Below are 18,041 nucleotides of genomic sequence, written 5' to 3'. Positions count from 1 at the left end.
ATGGCCCGCCATACAATTTCCATACCCAGATGTGGCCCTCAGGCCAAAAAGTTTGCCCACCCCTGCTCTAAACAGTGGGTGAAATCCTGGCGCCATTGAAGTCAATGTGCATTTTGCCATTGATATCAGGAGACTTTGGATTTCACCCATTGCCTTTAAAGTGAGGTTCTGTCCTAAAAATTACTGTATAAAAATGGTGTTATAGAGTACCATGTCTATTATCTCATAGATTTTCATATCAAATGGGCTCATTTGGAGTAAGTTGTCTTTTTCCTAGCATGAGCCCTACAATCTCACCCTAAAGTCTGATGATAACGCTGTGTTCTTTCTGTATTCATAATCACCAATAACATAGGCTCTGCAGGCCAGACTGTTGTCCACTTTGCAACCATTTTGTCTTCAGATTTTGCTGTCTGATATATGTGTTGCTCCATTAACCTTAAATGGGTTTTCACTGGTATCAGAGGTCATTATCTGAAGACACTAATTGCCGAGATGGGCTATGGTTTGGCCTGTGGAATCTCTGTTGCTGTTGATGGTTAGAACCTCATTTTAGTCGTTACTTGAAGCAATATTTACTTTAAATGCTTTTTTCCTGTCCAGCATGCATTATTGTATATAACATTTCCATCATGTACTTCTGATCTCTCATTTGTCTGCAGTATTGAAGAAACACATTACTTTTGATGATAAACCAAAACACAAAAAACATTTTAAAATCTTTGATGTGTGAACTCTCTTTTTATCAGACAAGTTTCTTGATGCACCAAAGATTTTGGCTAACTCAGACTCATTATTTTGAAAACTCTTCTCTGCTGTTTACTTTTAGACAAAGTGTACAAGGAGTAGAAGACAAAATCACAAAACTGAAAGTAACTATGGTGGCGTGGGACCGCCATGACAACTCTGTTATAACTGCAGTTAATAACATGACTCTGAAGGTTTGGAATTCTTTCACTGGCCAGCTTATTCATGTCCTTATGGTAAGTAAAATAAGAGTGGCAGTTTTACTCAGTATACTGTAACTCACATATCCATCATAGATTATTTTAGAATATCTTTATAGATTTGCATAACAAGGCAGAAAGTTAAGGAAATAATTACATACAAGAAATTTAAGTAGCTTTAAATTCTTCTGTGACTGTCATAGAATCATTGGAAGGGACCTCAGGAGATCATCTAGTCCAAACCCCTGCTCAAAGCAGGACCAATTCCCAACTAAATCATCTCAGCCAGGGCTTTGTCAAGCCTGACCTTAAAAACCTCTAAGGAAGGAGATTCTACCACCTCCCTAGGTAACCCATTCCAGTGCTTCACCACCCTCCTAGTGAAAAAGTTTTTCCTAATATCCAACCTAAACCTCCCCCACTGCAACTTGAGACCATTACTCCTTGTTCTGTCATCTGGTACCACTGAGAACAGTCTTGATCCATCCTCTTTGGAACCCCCTTTCAGGTAGTTGAAAGCAGCTATCAAATCCCCCCTCATTCTTCTGTTCTGCAGACTAAACAATCCCAGTTCCCTCAGCCTCTCCTCATAAGTCATGTGCTCCAGCCCCCTAATCATTTTTGTTGCCCTCCACTGGACTCTTTCCAATTTTTCCACATCCTTCTTGTAGTGTGGGGCCCAAAACTGGACACAGTACTCCAGATGAGGCCTCACCAATGTTGAATAGAGGGGAATGATCACGTCCCTCGATCTGCTGGCAATGCCCCTACTTATACAGCCCAAAATGCCGTTAGCCTTCTTGGCAACAAGGGCACACTGTTGACTCATATCCAGCTTCTCGTCCACTGTAACCCCTAAGTCCTTTTCTGCAGAACTGCTTCCTAGCCATTCGGTCCCTAGTCTGTAACAGTGCATGGGATTCTTCCGTCCTAAGTGCAGGACTCTGCACTTGTCCTTGTTGAACTTCATCAGGTTTCTTTTGGCCCAATCCTCTAATGTCAACCTAAAGTAACATTGTCAATGAGGATGGAGCCAAAATTGTTCTTCACGTGCCCTCCTTGCAGAGACAGTTTGCTTTTGGAATAATAGTTTCTAAATTTTTAAATTTTAAATCACTGTTATGTTTCTTTAAAATCATCTTTTGTAGGTAAGTATTAGCAGGCATCTGTTTGGATTAGATTTTAATTTGTGTAGACAGGGTGCCAATGGTAGTGTGTGTGCGTGTGAGTGTGTTTTTTTTGTTTGTTTTATGTTCAAAATTGGCAAGGCTTGTTATGGAGGTCTTTAAGTAGAAGAAAGATATGGGTGAGCTTTTGCTGACCTCCAAATACAGCATTCACTTCCAGCTTGAAAAATAAGATGGAAGACCCAGATATTCCTTGAATAGAAGATGCATAATTGAAGTATTAATTAAGTACATTTTCATAGTAATATACTTTTGTCTATATACAAATACAAGTTGTATAGGAAATCAAGGGGAGTTGCAAGTGATACTAAATTATAGATTAAAATGAATATAATTGAAACTTTGATAGGATGATTCCCATAATTAGAATGTCAGCATTAACCAGAATGTCTTCCTGAGGGTATGTGGGAAACCCAACAATCATGGCAACATTTTAGAAACTTAAGTATTTTTTATTGAAGTAGTAGGAATGATACCTACATAGAAAAATATTACAGACCTTTAAATATAATTATTGAATTTAGACTTAAAATTCTGCAGTTATGTGGACACTTGTGGTTGAAGAATGAAGAAGATTGATAAATTTTAAGATTAAAATGAATGGTGCTAATGCATTTCAGTCACAGGGTAACGTTAAGCAGGAAAAAAAAATATGGGGACTAATATGGGCTTTTCAGTCCCAAAAATACATGCGATTTATGAACAGTGATATTGCCCTAGTCTGGTTGGAGAGGATTCTGAATAATAATCCAGAGTAGGATCTCTGCTGCAGGGGGTCTTTTTTTGTTTGACCACATTTTTACTAGATTCTCTCATGGACCATCTGCTTTTCCAGCAATATTTGCATAACGTCCCTGTGGTAACTACAGCAACTGTCTATTTGAAAAACTATTAAGAAAGTAGTGTATTTATAGTTGTCTTTTAAGTATCCTTGTATCTGAAAATAAGAAGAGGTGAATAATACCATTGCTAGGTCTCCACTCACCACCAGTAGCTAATATCTAAATACATATATAAAATGTATATGTGTGTGTACAAACACATTAATAGAGACCATAATAGCTTGCACAACAACACAAGCTTGCTTTCTCTCACCTAGAATACTTGGGGATCTGGTGTCCAAAGAGACTCTTGTACCCATAAGAACGGCCATACTGGGTCAGACCAAAGGTCCATCAAGCCAGGTATCCTGTCCTCTGACAGTGGCCAATGGCAGATGCCCCAAAGAGAATGAACAGACAGGTTATCATCAAGTGATCCATGCCCTGTCACCCAATCCCAGCTTCTGGCAAACAGAGGCTAGGGAAACCATTCCTGCCCATCCTGGCTAATAGCCATTGATGGACCTATCGTCCATGAATCTATCTAGCTCCCTTTTGAACCCCGTTATAGTATTGGCCTTCACAACACCCTCTGGTAAGGAGTTCCAGAGGTTGACAGTGCTTTGCTTTAAAAAAAATACTTTCTTGTATTTGTTTTAAACCTGCTACCTATTAGTTTCATTTGGTGGCCCCTGGTTCTACTTTATGAGAAGGAGTAAATAACACTTTCGTTATTTACTTTCTTTATACCACTCATGATTTTATAGACCTCTATCATATCCCCCCTTAGTCGCCTCTTTTCCAAGCTGAAAAGTCCCAGTCTTATTAATCTCTCCTCATACAGAAGCCGTTCTATACTCCTAATCATTTTTGTTGCCCTTTTCCGAACCTTTTCCAATTTCAATATATTTTTTTGAGATGGGACAACCACATCTGCATGCAGTATTCAAGGTGTGGGCGTACCATGGATTTATATAGAGGCAATATGATATTTTCTGTCTTATTATCTATCCCTTTCTTGATGATTCCCAACATTCTGTTCGCTTTTTTGACTGCCGCTGCACATTGAGCGGATGATTTCAGAGAACTATCCACAATGACTCCAGATCTCTTTCTCGAGTGGTAACAGCTAATTTAGACCCCATCATTGTATATGTGTAGTTAGGATTATGTTTTCCAATGTGCATTACTTTGCATTTATCAACATTAAATTTCATCTGCCATTTTGTTGCCCAGTCACCCAGTTTTGTGAGATCCTTTGTGAAACCCAGAAATTGAACCTGGGTTTCTTATGCAGTATTGCAGGGCACCATTCTCACAGCCACCAGTTTCCATTTTTTCCTGCAATGAAACGTATCTTTTTCAGGTTCTAGACACCATTTGCCATAAAATAAAAAGTAGTTATGTAACACACTGAGTCAGCAGCTGCTGCGCAACCCAAAATTAGAAATACAAAATTGAAACTCAAAATCAAGTACCCATATCTTAACACAAATATCAGTCCTTATCATGACCTCATCCTTCCTTAGGCATGAAAAAATATGCATGTATTTAATTATACTACTTTCCTGTTCTACATTAAAATTAAAGATTTTTTTAAAAACTTAATTACAAAATAAGTAGCTCCTGCATATAATCTGATGCCATTGGTGAAAGGAAATGCTTGGAGCTTGTTGACTAGATTTCTACTTTTAGGGTACTAATTCTTTACATAGCCTAAAATCTTATCCTAATTACTGAACTAGTTCTTTACTAGATATTTTTTGAACAGTTGCACATATAATGTAGAATGAACTCTGCAAGAGGTTAAAATTTCTAAAATATGAGTGAGAGTTTTTAAGAGTGTTATTTCCATCCCTCTGGGCTTCTAAATTCATTACAAAAATGTTAATAGTGATTTAACTGATAGTTACACATTTCTATTTAAAATTGTCACTGGAGAAAGAGAAGCATATAATATAAAGGTACAACAAAGAGTTACGAAAAGCCATCCAAGAGAGTTGCCAAAACTGCTGTTGTACATTAGACATTTGTCAGTTTCTCATCATTATATCATTATTCAGATGTGTATGCTGCAGATAGTGTAATAGTGGTAAGTATTTCTGTATGTATTTGTGGAACATTCTTCTCTAAACTCTTACCAAATCTTTTTTAAAAGATATATATTTTTTATTTCAGGGACATGAGGATGAAGTGTTTGTACTTGAGCCTCACCCATTTGATCCTAGAGTTCTCTTCTCTGCTGGCCATGATGGAAATGTCATAGTTTGGGATTTGGCCAGAGGGGTCAAAATTCGATCTTACTTCAACATGGTAATTTTCCTATGGTTATTTGCTATTCCTGCACAACTATAAAGTACACTGCATTTTGGTGTGTGTGTGTGTGTGGTCAGGGTAGGAGGATGCAATCCTGGCTCCATTGATGTCAGTGGCCAAACTCCCATGGACTTCAGTGGGGTCGGGATTTCACTCATAACTTTTATATGAAGTTGCTTGAAATGACTATATTAACTGATGATTTTTCTTTGCGTATGTCAGCGTGGATCCCACTATATGTACGCATGTGCCTCATGCACACAAAATCAGAGTCTTTTTGAATGCCAGTGTCTGTCGGTGCTGCATACGCAACCTCTGACTCCCAATGCTCCTATACTGGGGTATAAAGGGCAGTATGTCTGTGACCTTCCCTCAGTTCCCTCTTACTACTCATGGCAGTGAGGTGGAATCTGGGAAGCTTCCAACCCACTAGTTTTTAGCTCCAGCTAAACCTCTCAAAACTTTTCAAAATTCTTCAGAACACTTCTGATATATGACCACCACGAACATCTTTGACCCATCGGGATTGAGTACTGATGATCAGAACCACCTGTATTCTCCAGCCCAAGTACTGGACTGCCTCAATACGGTAGATTCAAAACCTGTGGGCTTCAAGCCCTACAGGTCCTGTGATGGACTAATTACTTAGAAACATGGACACAGCAGGTGCCTCTTCTCTTCTATTTAGGAGAGTCCCACATGTTCAGTACACCTCTCTTTCATCGCAAGAACAAGTCGGTCATGTGATGCGTGGTTGAAGCTTCCCCTCCTGGGGCAATCTGTGAAGGTCTCCTCAGATCCGGAGGAGATGGGCACCAGAGCACCAATAGCGGACAAACCAACTTAATCCAGTGCCCCATCCAGCAGGCAAGCAACCCCAAAGGTCAGCACAGAGAAGACAGTGCTGAGAAAAGACCTAGCATTGGCAACAGCACAAGTACTCTAGCTTTAAAGCATGCTCCACTAGTGCCTTAGCCAACACCAACACCTCCGGTACTGAAGTCCTGCTTTGAGAGGGGCCACTCTGAACACAGAGGTAGACTCTAGATGGAACTCACTGTCTTTACAGAAGGACGGATGACATAAAGCCTGTGGAGACAAATCTACTAAGCACCAGATGGTGTCGAAGGCTGGTGAGTAGGAGCAGGTTGTGGCACTGAAGAAGACTCTTCAGGCATTGACCCCGGATCTGGCACCACACCCCGCAACATCGACGCCTGTAGCACGTGACAAACCTCTGGAAGAGGAGGGCTGTCATTGGCATTGAGGTACTTGCTGGTACTAATGCAGTCGCTGGTGCCAGATACTATATTCCACATTGCTGCGATATAGGAGGCCTGTTTCTCCTCTCCATCACCTGAAGTACATTCTCCCCATCTTTGAGCAGAGAAGCCTCTCTGTGATCCGTGATCAATATCACAGAAAGGCTTGCTGGCTCTTCCTCCAGGACCCAACCACCATCTCAACACACATGGTATTGGACTGGCAATATCATGCTAGCCAGCCATATCTCTGTGGCAGCTGCCATGCCCCTACAGGGCTTACTGGGGGTCTGCCATCTCAAGCCACTAGGAGCTGGTCTACACACTTGAGAAAAATGAGACCCCTTTCTATATCAGCTTTGCTGGCCAGACCATATACACCAGACAGGAAAGACCACCATAAAGATCAGACCTAGGGACCAAGCAACACCAGCATCCTACTTTGCCACCAAAAGACCTCTCACTGTCGTTGCCTGGCAAAGTAGTATCTTTGGCACCAACAGCGGCACTGGATGAGTCATTCTAAGAGCTCCTTATGAGAATTTCAGAGATTCCGGAGATGGAAATATCAATAGTATCGGAGAAATCTCATCAATTATTAGATATTTTGACAACTGCTGTTCCAGGCAAAATCACTCTTCTCACAAATGAGGGACTGCTCAACCCAGCTAAAGCCTTGTGGCACTGGCCACTATGCCACCTTTATTATTAATTACTATTACCATAGTGCCTAGGAGCCCTGATCGTGGACCAGTAGATTTCATGGCAAAGGAGAGTTTTAAAGAGGGTTTTGAAGGAGGATCATGAGTTTTGTTGATATTTATGGGGAATTTCCCCCAGATGTGAGGGGCAGCATGGGGGAAAGTGTGAAGCTGCTTGTTTGATTCTTTAATAAGTGGGCGATTGGAGGTTGGCATTACTGGCCAAATGTGGGATTCGATATCTTAATAGTGAATGAGAGGATGGGTTCAGGATAGCCTGTGAAGGGCCTTGAAAATAAAGAAAAATTGTTTGTTTGATGCAGACATCTGTCATGGAGCTGATATTTTGCTAGTGGGGCACTCTCCCAATAGATCTGTTTGCTACAGAGGACAACACCAAGTTCCTGAACTTTTGCTCCAGCGGGGGTGTGTGTATGTGTGTGTATCTGAGTTCCTTACCAGACTCCTTCCTGCTGCAGTGGTCTCCAGGCCTACTATATGCCTTTCTTCTGATTCTCCTGCTCCCTGGAGTGATCTCCAAAGTCAGATGGAACAAGGCCACATTGACAAAGCTCCCTACTGGTTGAGACATTTCTGATTCTGAGACCTATTGCACATGTCCATTCAATCTTCCATCCAACTCCTGGTGTGGTTGGCTTGATATCTTAGTCAGATATTGCAGCCAGACTCAGACATTGCACTTAACAGCTTGAATGGTGGATGGCTGAAAGCTACTGTCAGAGATTGTTCTCAACAGATTCAAGAAATCCTCATTCAAAACAGGAAACTGTCTCCGAGGATGATTTAACTATTCCTCCAAATGGAAATGGCTCTCCTGATGGGCAATCCAGCATTATGGGTTGTCTCTTAGTTCTCTCAAGGTTCACCTTGCAGCTGTTTCAGTGAGCTAGGCTCCACTAGAGTCATATTCGGTCTTTTCACATCCGATGGTGTCCAGATTCCTCAGTGGCCTCTGTAAAGCTACAGCTTGTATGCCAAGTTTGGGGGAGTTGTACTTTAATCTCTGTTCTGCTCAGATAGCTGATGCTCCTCTTTCATACTCTCCAGAATGGACACTGCTTGATAGTCATCTAGAATGAGATCAGCACTGACACATACTTGAAAAAAAGAACTTTTACCCTCCAGTAATTGAAGTTCTTTGACATGTTGTAATCAGTGTGGATCCCACCACCCACCCTCTCATTCCTGCTTTTTGGCATCCTTAGCTACCAAGGGCTTTGAATTGTGAGGAAACTGATAGAGGATCACAGCTGCCATGCCTTTATGTCATCATAGAGGGGCAAGAGGAGGCACAAGGTGCATGGGCAGCCCTGACAGATTCAGAAGACTCTGATCTTTCATGCGTGAGGTGCCCGTGTACCTATAGTAGGATTCACACTGACTACAATATTTCGAAGAACCTCAGTTACTGTAGAGTAAGTAACTTCTTTAATTTTCTAGGGCCTATAAAAATACATACGTAAGTATCCAAGAAATTGTTTGTGAGCACTTTCTGTGGTTTATAGTTTGAGTAAACAGTGATTGTGCCCACTACTTGGGCAATCTTCCAGCGAACTGCATATGTCCTAAGTAGAGCAATTATGATGAAACCCTGAAGATGAACTTGAGCTAGTGTTGTAGCAAGAAGAGGGACACGCTTTTGATATTTTGTGCATACGCTGAAAGAGGTTAAACCCTCTTACTTAAGGGTATGGCTAGTCTGATAGGTAAAAAGAAAACAAATCTATCATCATTAGATCTCACAGTAAATTCCTTATGTATGCAGTTGCAGATGAAGTCAAACAAAACTACAAAAGTTACATTGATGTAACTAAGGTCACAAATATAAATGGTGAAAAGTTACATTTATGCTTCTTACAGTAAGATTAAAATTCAGCCCTATTGCACATTCTGTATTTTATAATTTGAATTTATTTCTCGTAAGGCTTAGGAAAAATTATTTAAATAAGCATTGTTTCATAGGGCACATTGCATAAATCAAATAATGCTGCATGTTTGATTCTATGTACCAAAAGACAAATATCAATCCTGTATTTTTTAAGTCTAAGTTTAATGGCATAAACATGAACATATTCATAGATTCATTTATAAAGAAAAGAAATAGAAAATACAAAATGCTTGTGACATGACTGAGTTAATTTTGCTCTGTACATCTTAATGTTTTCATCCTTGCATTTAAGTGTTATAAGGGCCCGATCCTGTAAATGAGATTCATACTGGCTCAGACCTCTCCATCCTCATGGAGCCCCATTGGCTTCTTCTGTACTTTGCATTGAATTGCAAGATCAAGGCCTGCATTTGCTATTGAAGTTACTTTAATGTAACTTTCAATTCTAGTTTTCTGGTTTATTCTGAGGAAAAAAGAAAATCTAGAGCTCTTGGTCCTGAGGAACTTTGAAGGTCTTTACATTTGAGCTGTTAAACTTGAAGAATTTACAAACATAGTTGCCTTTGCTAGTGGTGCTTGTGAGCATCTTATTTTTGCCTTTCGGTGATTATAAATGTTACAACAAGGAAGTTGCTGCAGAAATTGTAACCTCCTCAGACAGGAATCCAACTTTGCAGGAGCATAAAGATTTCAATAGAAAATCTTTCTATGCTGAAATATGTCCGTTAGTGTTGTCACTATCGGCATCAACAAATGTTATTGCTGCTTTTGCACAGTACTGAGTGTTTAATTACTTCATTTCTCCTATCTTTCCAAATACTGCAAAGAGGCTAATACTAATTGTGGACTGGCATCTTTTAAACTATGGACTCAATTTTGATGCAGCAATATTTGTTTAGCTGAAATGTAAAATTAAACTAACACAGCTATAGTAAAGATTTTTGACTCCTAAACATAACTGAAAATCAGTCAGAAAATTAAAGGAAATAAAAAGTGGCAGTAGTTTATTCACATAATGTTTAGCCACACATGATAGCTAATATACCCTCTTTCCCCAGTCACTGTTCTTCTTTTACAAGAGAGGACTGCAGTATTTTATAATCTATTCTGAATCTTCTTTTTAAAGTTCTATTCTAATGACAGTAACTACATTTCAAGCAGGTAAAGTTAGGACACTCAAATAAAAGGTTTAGACATATGTTATTGTATTGCTGTGGTAGTGCTATCTGGATATTCCTAAAGTACCATGTGAGAGTAAAGGAAAGATTTACTGCAGTAGGAGGCCCCTCTTCTGGAAAAGGTAAAAGGTTCCTCAGCATGCATTTTCACTCTTCTGTGAGAATAGAGTCTGGGCGCATAATGAGTAGTTCCCTCTAAAGTTCAGATTAAAGTAAAGGCAGTGGAAGGGTCTAGTGTAGCGAAGAGGGCAGTGACATTAGGGACTCGAGGGTGATAGTGACTCCAACTTATTTCCTTTCCAAAATGCTGATGGAGGTAGTATTTGTTAGAATATGTCTGTGGAGTAAAAAATATAATTACATTTTTGTTATGTAATTGACAGAATAAAACTTGGTTGTGCAGATACTTATATTTTAATTTATCTTCTTTCATGGTCGGCCTTGAAAAAGGCTAGACTTCAGCTTTTATGAATGTGGTGTAGTAAAGAAAAAATATGAATTCTTTTGGTTCTTGGTTTGCTTTTTCCAGGATAAATTCTGTTACCAGACTCAAAAGTGGTAAAATACTTTCCGAGGCCAGGAGAAGCAAATACAAAAAACAGATCTGACACTGTTTTGAGGGGCGTTTTTAATAAAATGAGTACATATTAAAGTGAGACTGGAGAACACTTATTGGATGGCAAGCAGATATTAATGTTCTCTGGAAAACTGCCCCATTCTAGATATGTAACAGCCATATTGTTTTATTCCTCTCTGTAGTTCAGGCAAATATTGTCAACTGTGTTGACATCTTAAACCAATAAGGCTTGACTTTTCAGAAAAATAGGTGCCAACAGCAGGTAATTCAGTGATATGTATTTTAAAAAATAATGAATATTTTAATCAAACATTTTAATTTAAAATACAGCTGACAGTTTATGGAAGGTGAGAAATGCACATCACCACAAGAACTTTCAAAAGATGTGCTGAATAAAATAAATACAGCTTTCTTTACAATTTTGATTTATATTCATTATATGAAAGTTAGCGTGGAAAAACATTTTAAGCCAGCTGTTTAATTAGCTGAATGCTTGCTAGTTTTTGTAAACATGTTAATGCAAATTACTATTTTACATCTAATTACATACAAAAATGATATTAAATTAATGTCAAGGTTGCCAGGCTAAACAATCAAAGTCAAAATGCAGGCTAAGATTTTCAAAAGTGGGTGTCCAAAATTTGGTTCCTACATCCATATTTAGGCAACTAAACATGTCACCTGATTCTTGAAGGTGTTGGGCTCCCGAAGTCAATGGAATTGCCTGGTACGCAGCATTTTTTAAAATCAGGCCAAATATGTAAGTATCTAAAGCTGGCTTTAGGAGCCTAACTTTAGGCACACATTTTTGAAAAGGTTACTTAGAATAGTCAAGAGTGAACACAAAACCTTCAGTATTTCCCATATACATTATCATTATGATAGCCTTTGTGTGCTCACATGCTATTTATAAAATAAAAATATATTATGCAGTTTTTTTCTACAACCTTACACATGTAAAGCATCATTACAGAGATTAATGCCATCTCCATGAAAGTACTTCTTATACAAAGTAAATAGAGCATACTTAACCTATTTTAGGGGAAATGCAATAACATATGGAATCATGGGCTGGTATGTGTGTAATGTTAGTTTGAAATAAAATATATATATATCACATAATATAAAATTATTTCAATAAATATGCTGGGATCTGTTGTACTTTAATACATCTTGCTATAATAAACAATTGGTATGTAAGACAGTTTAAATATTTAGTATCTGGAAACAAGTTTTGTTTGCTAATAGAAAGTCAATTTTAAATTTATCTGTACTTCAATGAGACGTATATGGATCAAATCAGTGGTGAACAAAGCTAAACTTTTGTACTCAAATTTGTACATGAATTAAAAAATTTGAAGAAATTGTATACAATACTTTGAGAAGGTGGTATCTGATATTTAAAACAGGTTTAGACTGTCACATTAGCCACACTCCAATGATCAAAGGGACACTGTCAATATAATATCTAGTCAGTGTGTGAGAAAAAACGAGATAAGTGGTGAAGATACTACTCCTGTCCCTGGGCATCCCAATGAATTTCTGAAGGGTTAAAATCTTTGTGTAGTTTTTATTAATGGCATTTCTCTCCCCTTTTGTTCTGTTAAAAATCCACATGATCAGGAGTAAGTATGATGAGGTTTCTATAGCGGGGGAGAAAATGAAACTGTGTACAAAAAGAAAACAAACTGGAAAAAATACATGATCAGTTATAGTACTATAATTGTAACAATAGGATGGAAAAAATTCCAGACAGCGTTATTGTTAACGGTGCCTTTTTATACATTTTTTAAAATGTTTTTTAAATTAATAAAGTCCTTTCTATCTCATAGGAGGTCCCTTTGGTCATGTATTTTGAATGGAGGTAATTAGGAGTGCTCAACTTAAATATCTCTGTTCAGTGCCCCAAATGCATGCACCAGCACCTAGAGGAAATGTGCACTTTATCAGGCACCATATACTTTCATAGGTTGTTTGATGATTTTAATGCAGTTTTATGTTTCCATTTGTATCATTCTCCACCTCCTTGACTCCTCTTCCCCTTTTTTAATATTTAGAGTCAGATAAAATTTTTGCACACACACCCCTATATAAGGTTAAGAATTTAAACATAAAAGTGAAGAAATTCAAACATTTTCTCAAACTTTGTGAACTTGGTTGAACACATTAGATATATATTAGACATTAATTAACAGCATAAACAGCAACTGGCAATATACAAAATGTGGCCAAACTAAGGATCTTATGGAAAACTTTAATGCTTGAATTTGGTCTTCTTGATCTCTGCATGATATTTACATTTCAGAAAAATTTTCAGTTACGTTTGCAGGTGTTGTCCCTGATCGTGCAACTGGAACTACCTGGGTGGTCCCCTGCTCCCACACAGAACCCCCATGAAGTCAGTGGGGCTCTACACAGGAGTAAGGTTCTACCTGGACTTGCAGAGTCAGGGCTTTTGGATTGATTTTTTCTCCCTCTTCCTTTTTCTTGTTACACCATTCAGAACAAAAGAATGGGAATTGACTTGGAGATATTCTCCTTTATGGAATGTGATAAAAGTGGTTCTACTAAAGCTGGTTCTGCTGAGTCATTTTCTCCTGGATGAATTCCAATTAAAAAAAAATATTTTGTTTAAAAATTATGATTTACGTATTTAAGAATTGTCTGACCATTATTTTGCTTAGAAGAATCTACTTTGTCAGTGCTCTAACATCCACTAATTCAAATTAAATGGGTTTCTTCCTGGAAATTGTCAATCAAGCAGAGGCTGCCAGTTGCATTTGAGAATTTCTTCACTCTTGTTCTCCGTCAAGGAATCTGTTGTGGTTTCCAATCTTTCCTTATCCTTAGCAGCAACTGGACACTGCTGTATCACTGTACAGAAAATAGAGGTGAAGAGCACAGATGCATCCTTTCATCCCCTTATAGTATTGTGTTGCTCTATCTATCTCCAGAATATCTATCATCCATCAAACTGGAGGTATACCAGGCAACGTTGCCTTTTTTTTTTTTTTTGCAAAAACTCTGTTCCTTTAACAATCCTCTCAACATGACTCCCAGACTTTTAATGTTACACTCTAGTATATCCAGTGTAATCTGATAAATTCTGCAGTTTCTCCAGCAACATCACTCCTATTTAATGCCTTTTGTTAATTAGGCATACCTTTTAATAGGAAGTCTATTCACTACCTATTCTACTGAATTGTTCACTTGGATCTTTTCCTCTTTGCCTAGTAGCATTGACGATAAACTCTGAGAAGAATGTTCTGAGCCCATGTGCAACACATCATCCATTATCAGACACAGGGATTCGAGTCCTTTTTAGAAGAAAGGTTGCAAAAAATCAGAATCCATCTGGGACATCTCAGTGAGATTCTATATGCTTCTTATTTATGTCATATCTGAAGTGGTTCCTGTGGATCAAACTTTATGGGAGCTCATGCCAGTTGTTATCTGGATACTTGGATTTATACTGGGACTTTAGAAAGCAAGGTTTTCTTTCAACCCCATGTTGGGGTCACTTTTGTGGTAGATGCACAGTAACTAAATTTTTCCTGGATTCTGCAGTCTAGGATCATACTGGACAGTTGTGACTTTGGATGCAGGTTTTGAAGTTCAGAATGACTGGGGATAAAGGTTTCAAAGAGAAACTGTATTTTTCATCAGTCCAGAGCAGGATGGTCCTACTTATCCTGGTTTTAAGTTTCAGGAAGTTTCTCCTCAATCAACTGTGTAAGTGGATAAAGACAGACATACCTTTGTTGCTTATAGAAACAGACAAGGGATCATGATGAGCAAGACTCTCCTAATGGCAGCCGTAATAGTGCTCAGTTGGCTCAAGATAAAGCTAATGCTGCGCTTGAAAAACTTATATTGACTAAACTGACTAGCTGAGAAGATGTGCCACATCCCAAAAAAATGGTGGTTGAATATCTTACCATTAAAACATCACATCCCAGCCTGAGGTCTCTCTTCTGTGGATCTGTTAATCTCTGAGAAGAACTGCAGCTTTCCTAAATATTACAGATGATATCCAGGCTAGCAAGCAAAAGCTTATTTTCAGTCATGTTTTCCTTCCCCATTTCTTTCATCTCTTTGCCTCCTTTCCTTCACTTCAGCTTTTGCTAGGATCCTAGTAAACAGTACAAACAAGACTGTGGTAACATACAAATGGCCCAGGAAATGGCATTTAATTGGTGCAATCAGATTAAGTGATGGCTCTTATAAACCTCCAAACTCACAGTTCACCAAACCTGATTTAGATGCAGGTCAGTCACAATAGTCCAGAAAGAAGAGTATTTTATTTTCTTTGTGGGGGCAGGGAGAGGCTTGTAAGTAACGCATTCTGAATAAATTATGCCTGCCAAAAACTGTCCTGGAAACTCATTCAAGACAAACCTGGCCACATCTAGAGACTAAGCACTGGTACATACTCATCACTAGAGAAGCTGAGCATCTACAAGATAGGATCAGTGTTCTTTTTGTGATACATGCAGAAAAGAATGTCTTCAGCTATTGTATTCTGTTCTATAACTTTTGTAGGAATTTCTTGAGAAGAATCCATCCAAACTATCTTTCCTACTAGAGTGGAAAACCTTAATCTAAGATTTCCTCTGAATTTCACCAGAGCCAGGAAATAATTCTGCCCAGTTATTGCCTTTCTCCAACAAGAAAAAATCTTAAATGTGTTAGGCTGTAAGGGGACCCTGGAGTTGTATTTAAGGAGGACTCTGCAAGGCTTATTTCTGTGCAGAAGTTACCTGCCTACTTTACCAGAATCATAACTTCCTCATTGAACAAAAAGGTTAGCCTCCTCAAAAGATATCAGTAAAGCTTACTGCTTTGTTGCATCTACACATTCACTAAACTTAAATTAATTCTGCCTTCCTCAGCCAATTTGATGTTACGGTGGCTCTCTTGAAGGACTAATCTGTTTTATTTTCTGTCTTTTCTGTGGGATACTTCTATTAAGAACCCTTTCATTGTGGAATAGAAAATGCCAAAAACAGAGAACATAATAACAATTGTTTTCTGTGTTCAATTTTACTAATCCAGAAACCTGCCTCACTTTTCTTTGAAACCTCTGTAGTGAGAGGGAGTATAAGCTAGTGATTTAAAGGGACTGGAAGTAAAGAAGAGGTTTTTCCACTGATGTATGTGACCCTATGCCTCAGCTTCCTCATTGGTAATATGGATATATTAGTGCCTACCTTATAGGAATTTTGAGGCTTAATTCAGTAATGTTTGTAAAACACATTGATAGCCTCTGTTGGAAGGTACTATGGAAGTGCAAATTATTATTGTGTAGACTGAATTCAATTATTTTTTGTAAGTTTACAGGCCTGCCATGGTTAAGGAAAGAATTTTTTTGTGTCTTTAAAAGACAATGCAAAAAGTTCTTGACTGGGGAGTGTAGAAAGGAACTATCTGAAGAGGTGCTAAAGACATAAAAACTCAGCGTGGTGATTGGTCACCTCTGCTTAATTGACAGGTTTCAGGGAAAAACAAAAACCTATTTGTTCTGGCTTAATGGAACTGGAGAACAGAAAATGAGTATCAGGTAAAAATTCCTTTTTTAAAATCTTTGCAGTTCTCCTTTTAAAAATGAGTTAAGACCACACAAATCTAAATCCTCCAAAAAAAAAAAAAAAAAAATATCGGTAGGAATTTTAGAAGCAGGCCAAATCTGGGTTGATTTATTCAGTGCATATGCTAGTGGATAAGTGTTGACATCACAAAAATACCATTGCAGTTGATGCTGATTGACAAGTTTAACAGGCAGAAGATAGAATCAGTGTAGCGACTGAAACCCTGATCTGCGCAGCTCTTTGTTTAATTTATCATCAGGACATCAAGGAGGGAAGGTTTTGTTGTCTCTTCCTGTACTGTGCTTGCTCTGTGGTTAAAGTCGGTCAGTTTCTACTGCTATTAATCGGGCATCTTTCATGAGTACTACAGCAAAATTCACTGATAAGTAAATGGCTAAAAAGTAAAAGACATACTGGATCTGTCATCTAACGGTATGCTGTTTTTGGATGTTTTATGTGCATTTCAGCATCAAAGTGTTGAGATTGTAATTTAGTATGATATGTCTCCCTAGTTTTTGATTATCATTTTTTTGTTGGGGTTTTTTGCCTTAATGTATTTCAGATTGAAGGACAAGGACATGGAGCAGTTTTTGACTGCAAGTGCTCTCCTGATGGCCAGCATTTTGCATGTACAGACTCTCACGGGCACCTTCTGATTTTTGGCTTTGGCTCCAGTAGCAAATATGATAAGGTACAATGCAAGACATAAATCAAAATATCCTTTTCATTGTTTAAGTAAAAATGTTTGTGCGTGCTTTTTGTTGAAAAAAAAATTGACTTCTAATTTATTTCACAGATTTTAAAGCTTTTTGTCTTTTCAGTCATGTTAAGGTATAGCTTTTATATTTGTATTGTTAGATTCCATTCTCTTCCCCTTTATTTTCTTTATTTTTTTTTTCCAGCTCATACAATATGGTATGTTTCTATAACTCGCTGCTGCTTTCTATCTCCTGTTCAGCTGCAGTCACTCCAAGTTTCTGTGCTTAAAACAAAAGGAGTAGAAATACCTCTAATAATAAAAATAGATTGAAATGCATAGTACTTTGTTAAGTAGGTGACATTAATATACTACAATGAAATTCATTCTAAATTTAACCCTGGCTTTCAGACATAATTGTGCTGGATCCTGATTAATTCTAATTAATTAAAATTGATCTTTTAAAAAGATATTTTTGGATTATCACATTTATGGTTCATCCTTGTTTATATCACTTGCTCCGGAAGTTATTTGGAGACAAATTCATACTGTAAATTCATACTGTGGGGGCATCCCCCTAGGGGTGTGTGGAGGAACATTTGGGGCGAGGGGACATGGCAGGGCCTGAGCCAGCTCCCATGGGGAGGGAGCACCATGCTTCCAGCCGCGTTCCGCCCCCAGACCAGCTCCACTCCCAACCTTGCTCCTCCCCCAACCCCATTCAGTTCCCAGTTCTGTTCTGCTTCCAGGCCAGATCCGCCCCCGTCCCACTCCACTCCCAACCCCGCTTTGCCCCAGCCCCAGTTCCACTGAGCCCCCTATTCTGCTCCCAGCTCAGCTCTGCCCTCATTCCCTCTC

General features: G+C 38.5%; 1 protein-coding gene and 1 long non-coding RNA gene across 3 annotated transcripts in view; one reads left to right on the top strand and one right to left on the bottom strand.

The window, feature by feature from the left end:
* LOC135876850 (uncharacterized) overlaps positions 1-18,041 on the bottom strand; it is a 1,011,314-nt gene that overhangs the window by 484,182 nt on the left and 509,091 nt on the right. The gene's annotated exons all lie outside the window — the stretch shown is intronic.
* Positions 1-18,041, top strand: part of PHIP (pleckstrin homology domain interacting protein) — a 342,291-nt gene that overhangs the window by 178,602 nt on the left and 145,648 nt on the right. Inside the window, exons 14-16 of the mRNA XM_065402211.1 lie at positions 830-983; positions 5,134-5,268; positions 17,049-17,177. Coding sequence (XP_065258283.1) covers positions 830-983; positions 5,134-5,268; positions 17,049-17,177 — 418 coding nt within the window. The remainder of the gene's footprint in view (positions 1-829; positions 984-5,133; positions 5,269-17,048; positions 17,178-18,041) is intronic.

Source organism: Emys orbicularis, chromosome 3, assembly GCF_028017835.1.
Source record: "Emys orbicularis isolate rEmyOrb1 chromosome 3, rEmyOrb1.hap1, whole genome shotgun sequence".
NCBI classification, from domain to species: Eukaryota; Metazoa; Chordata; order Testudines; family Emydidae; genus Emys; species Emys orbicularis.
This window is presented reverse-complemented; position numbering and strand designations above follow the sequence as displayed.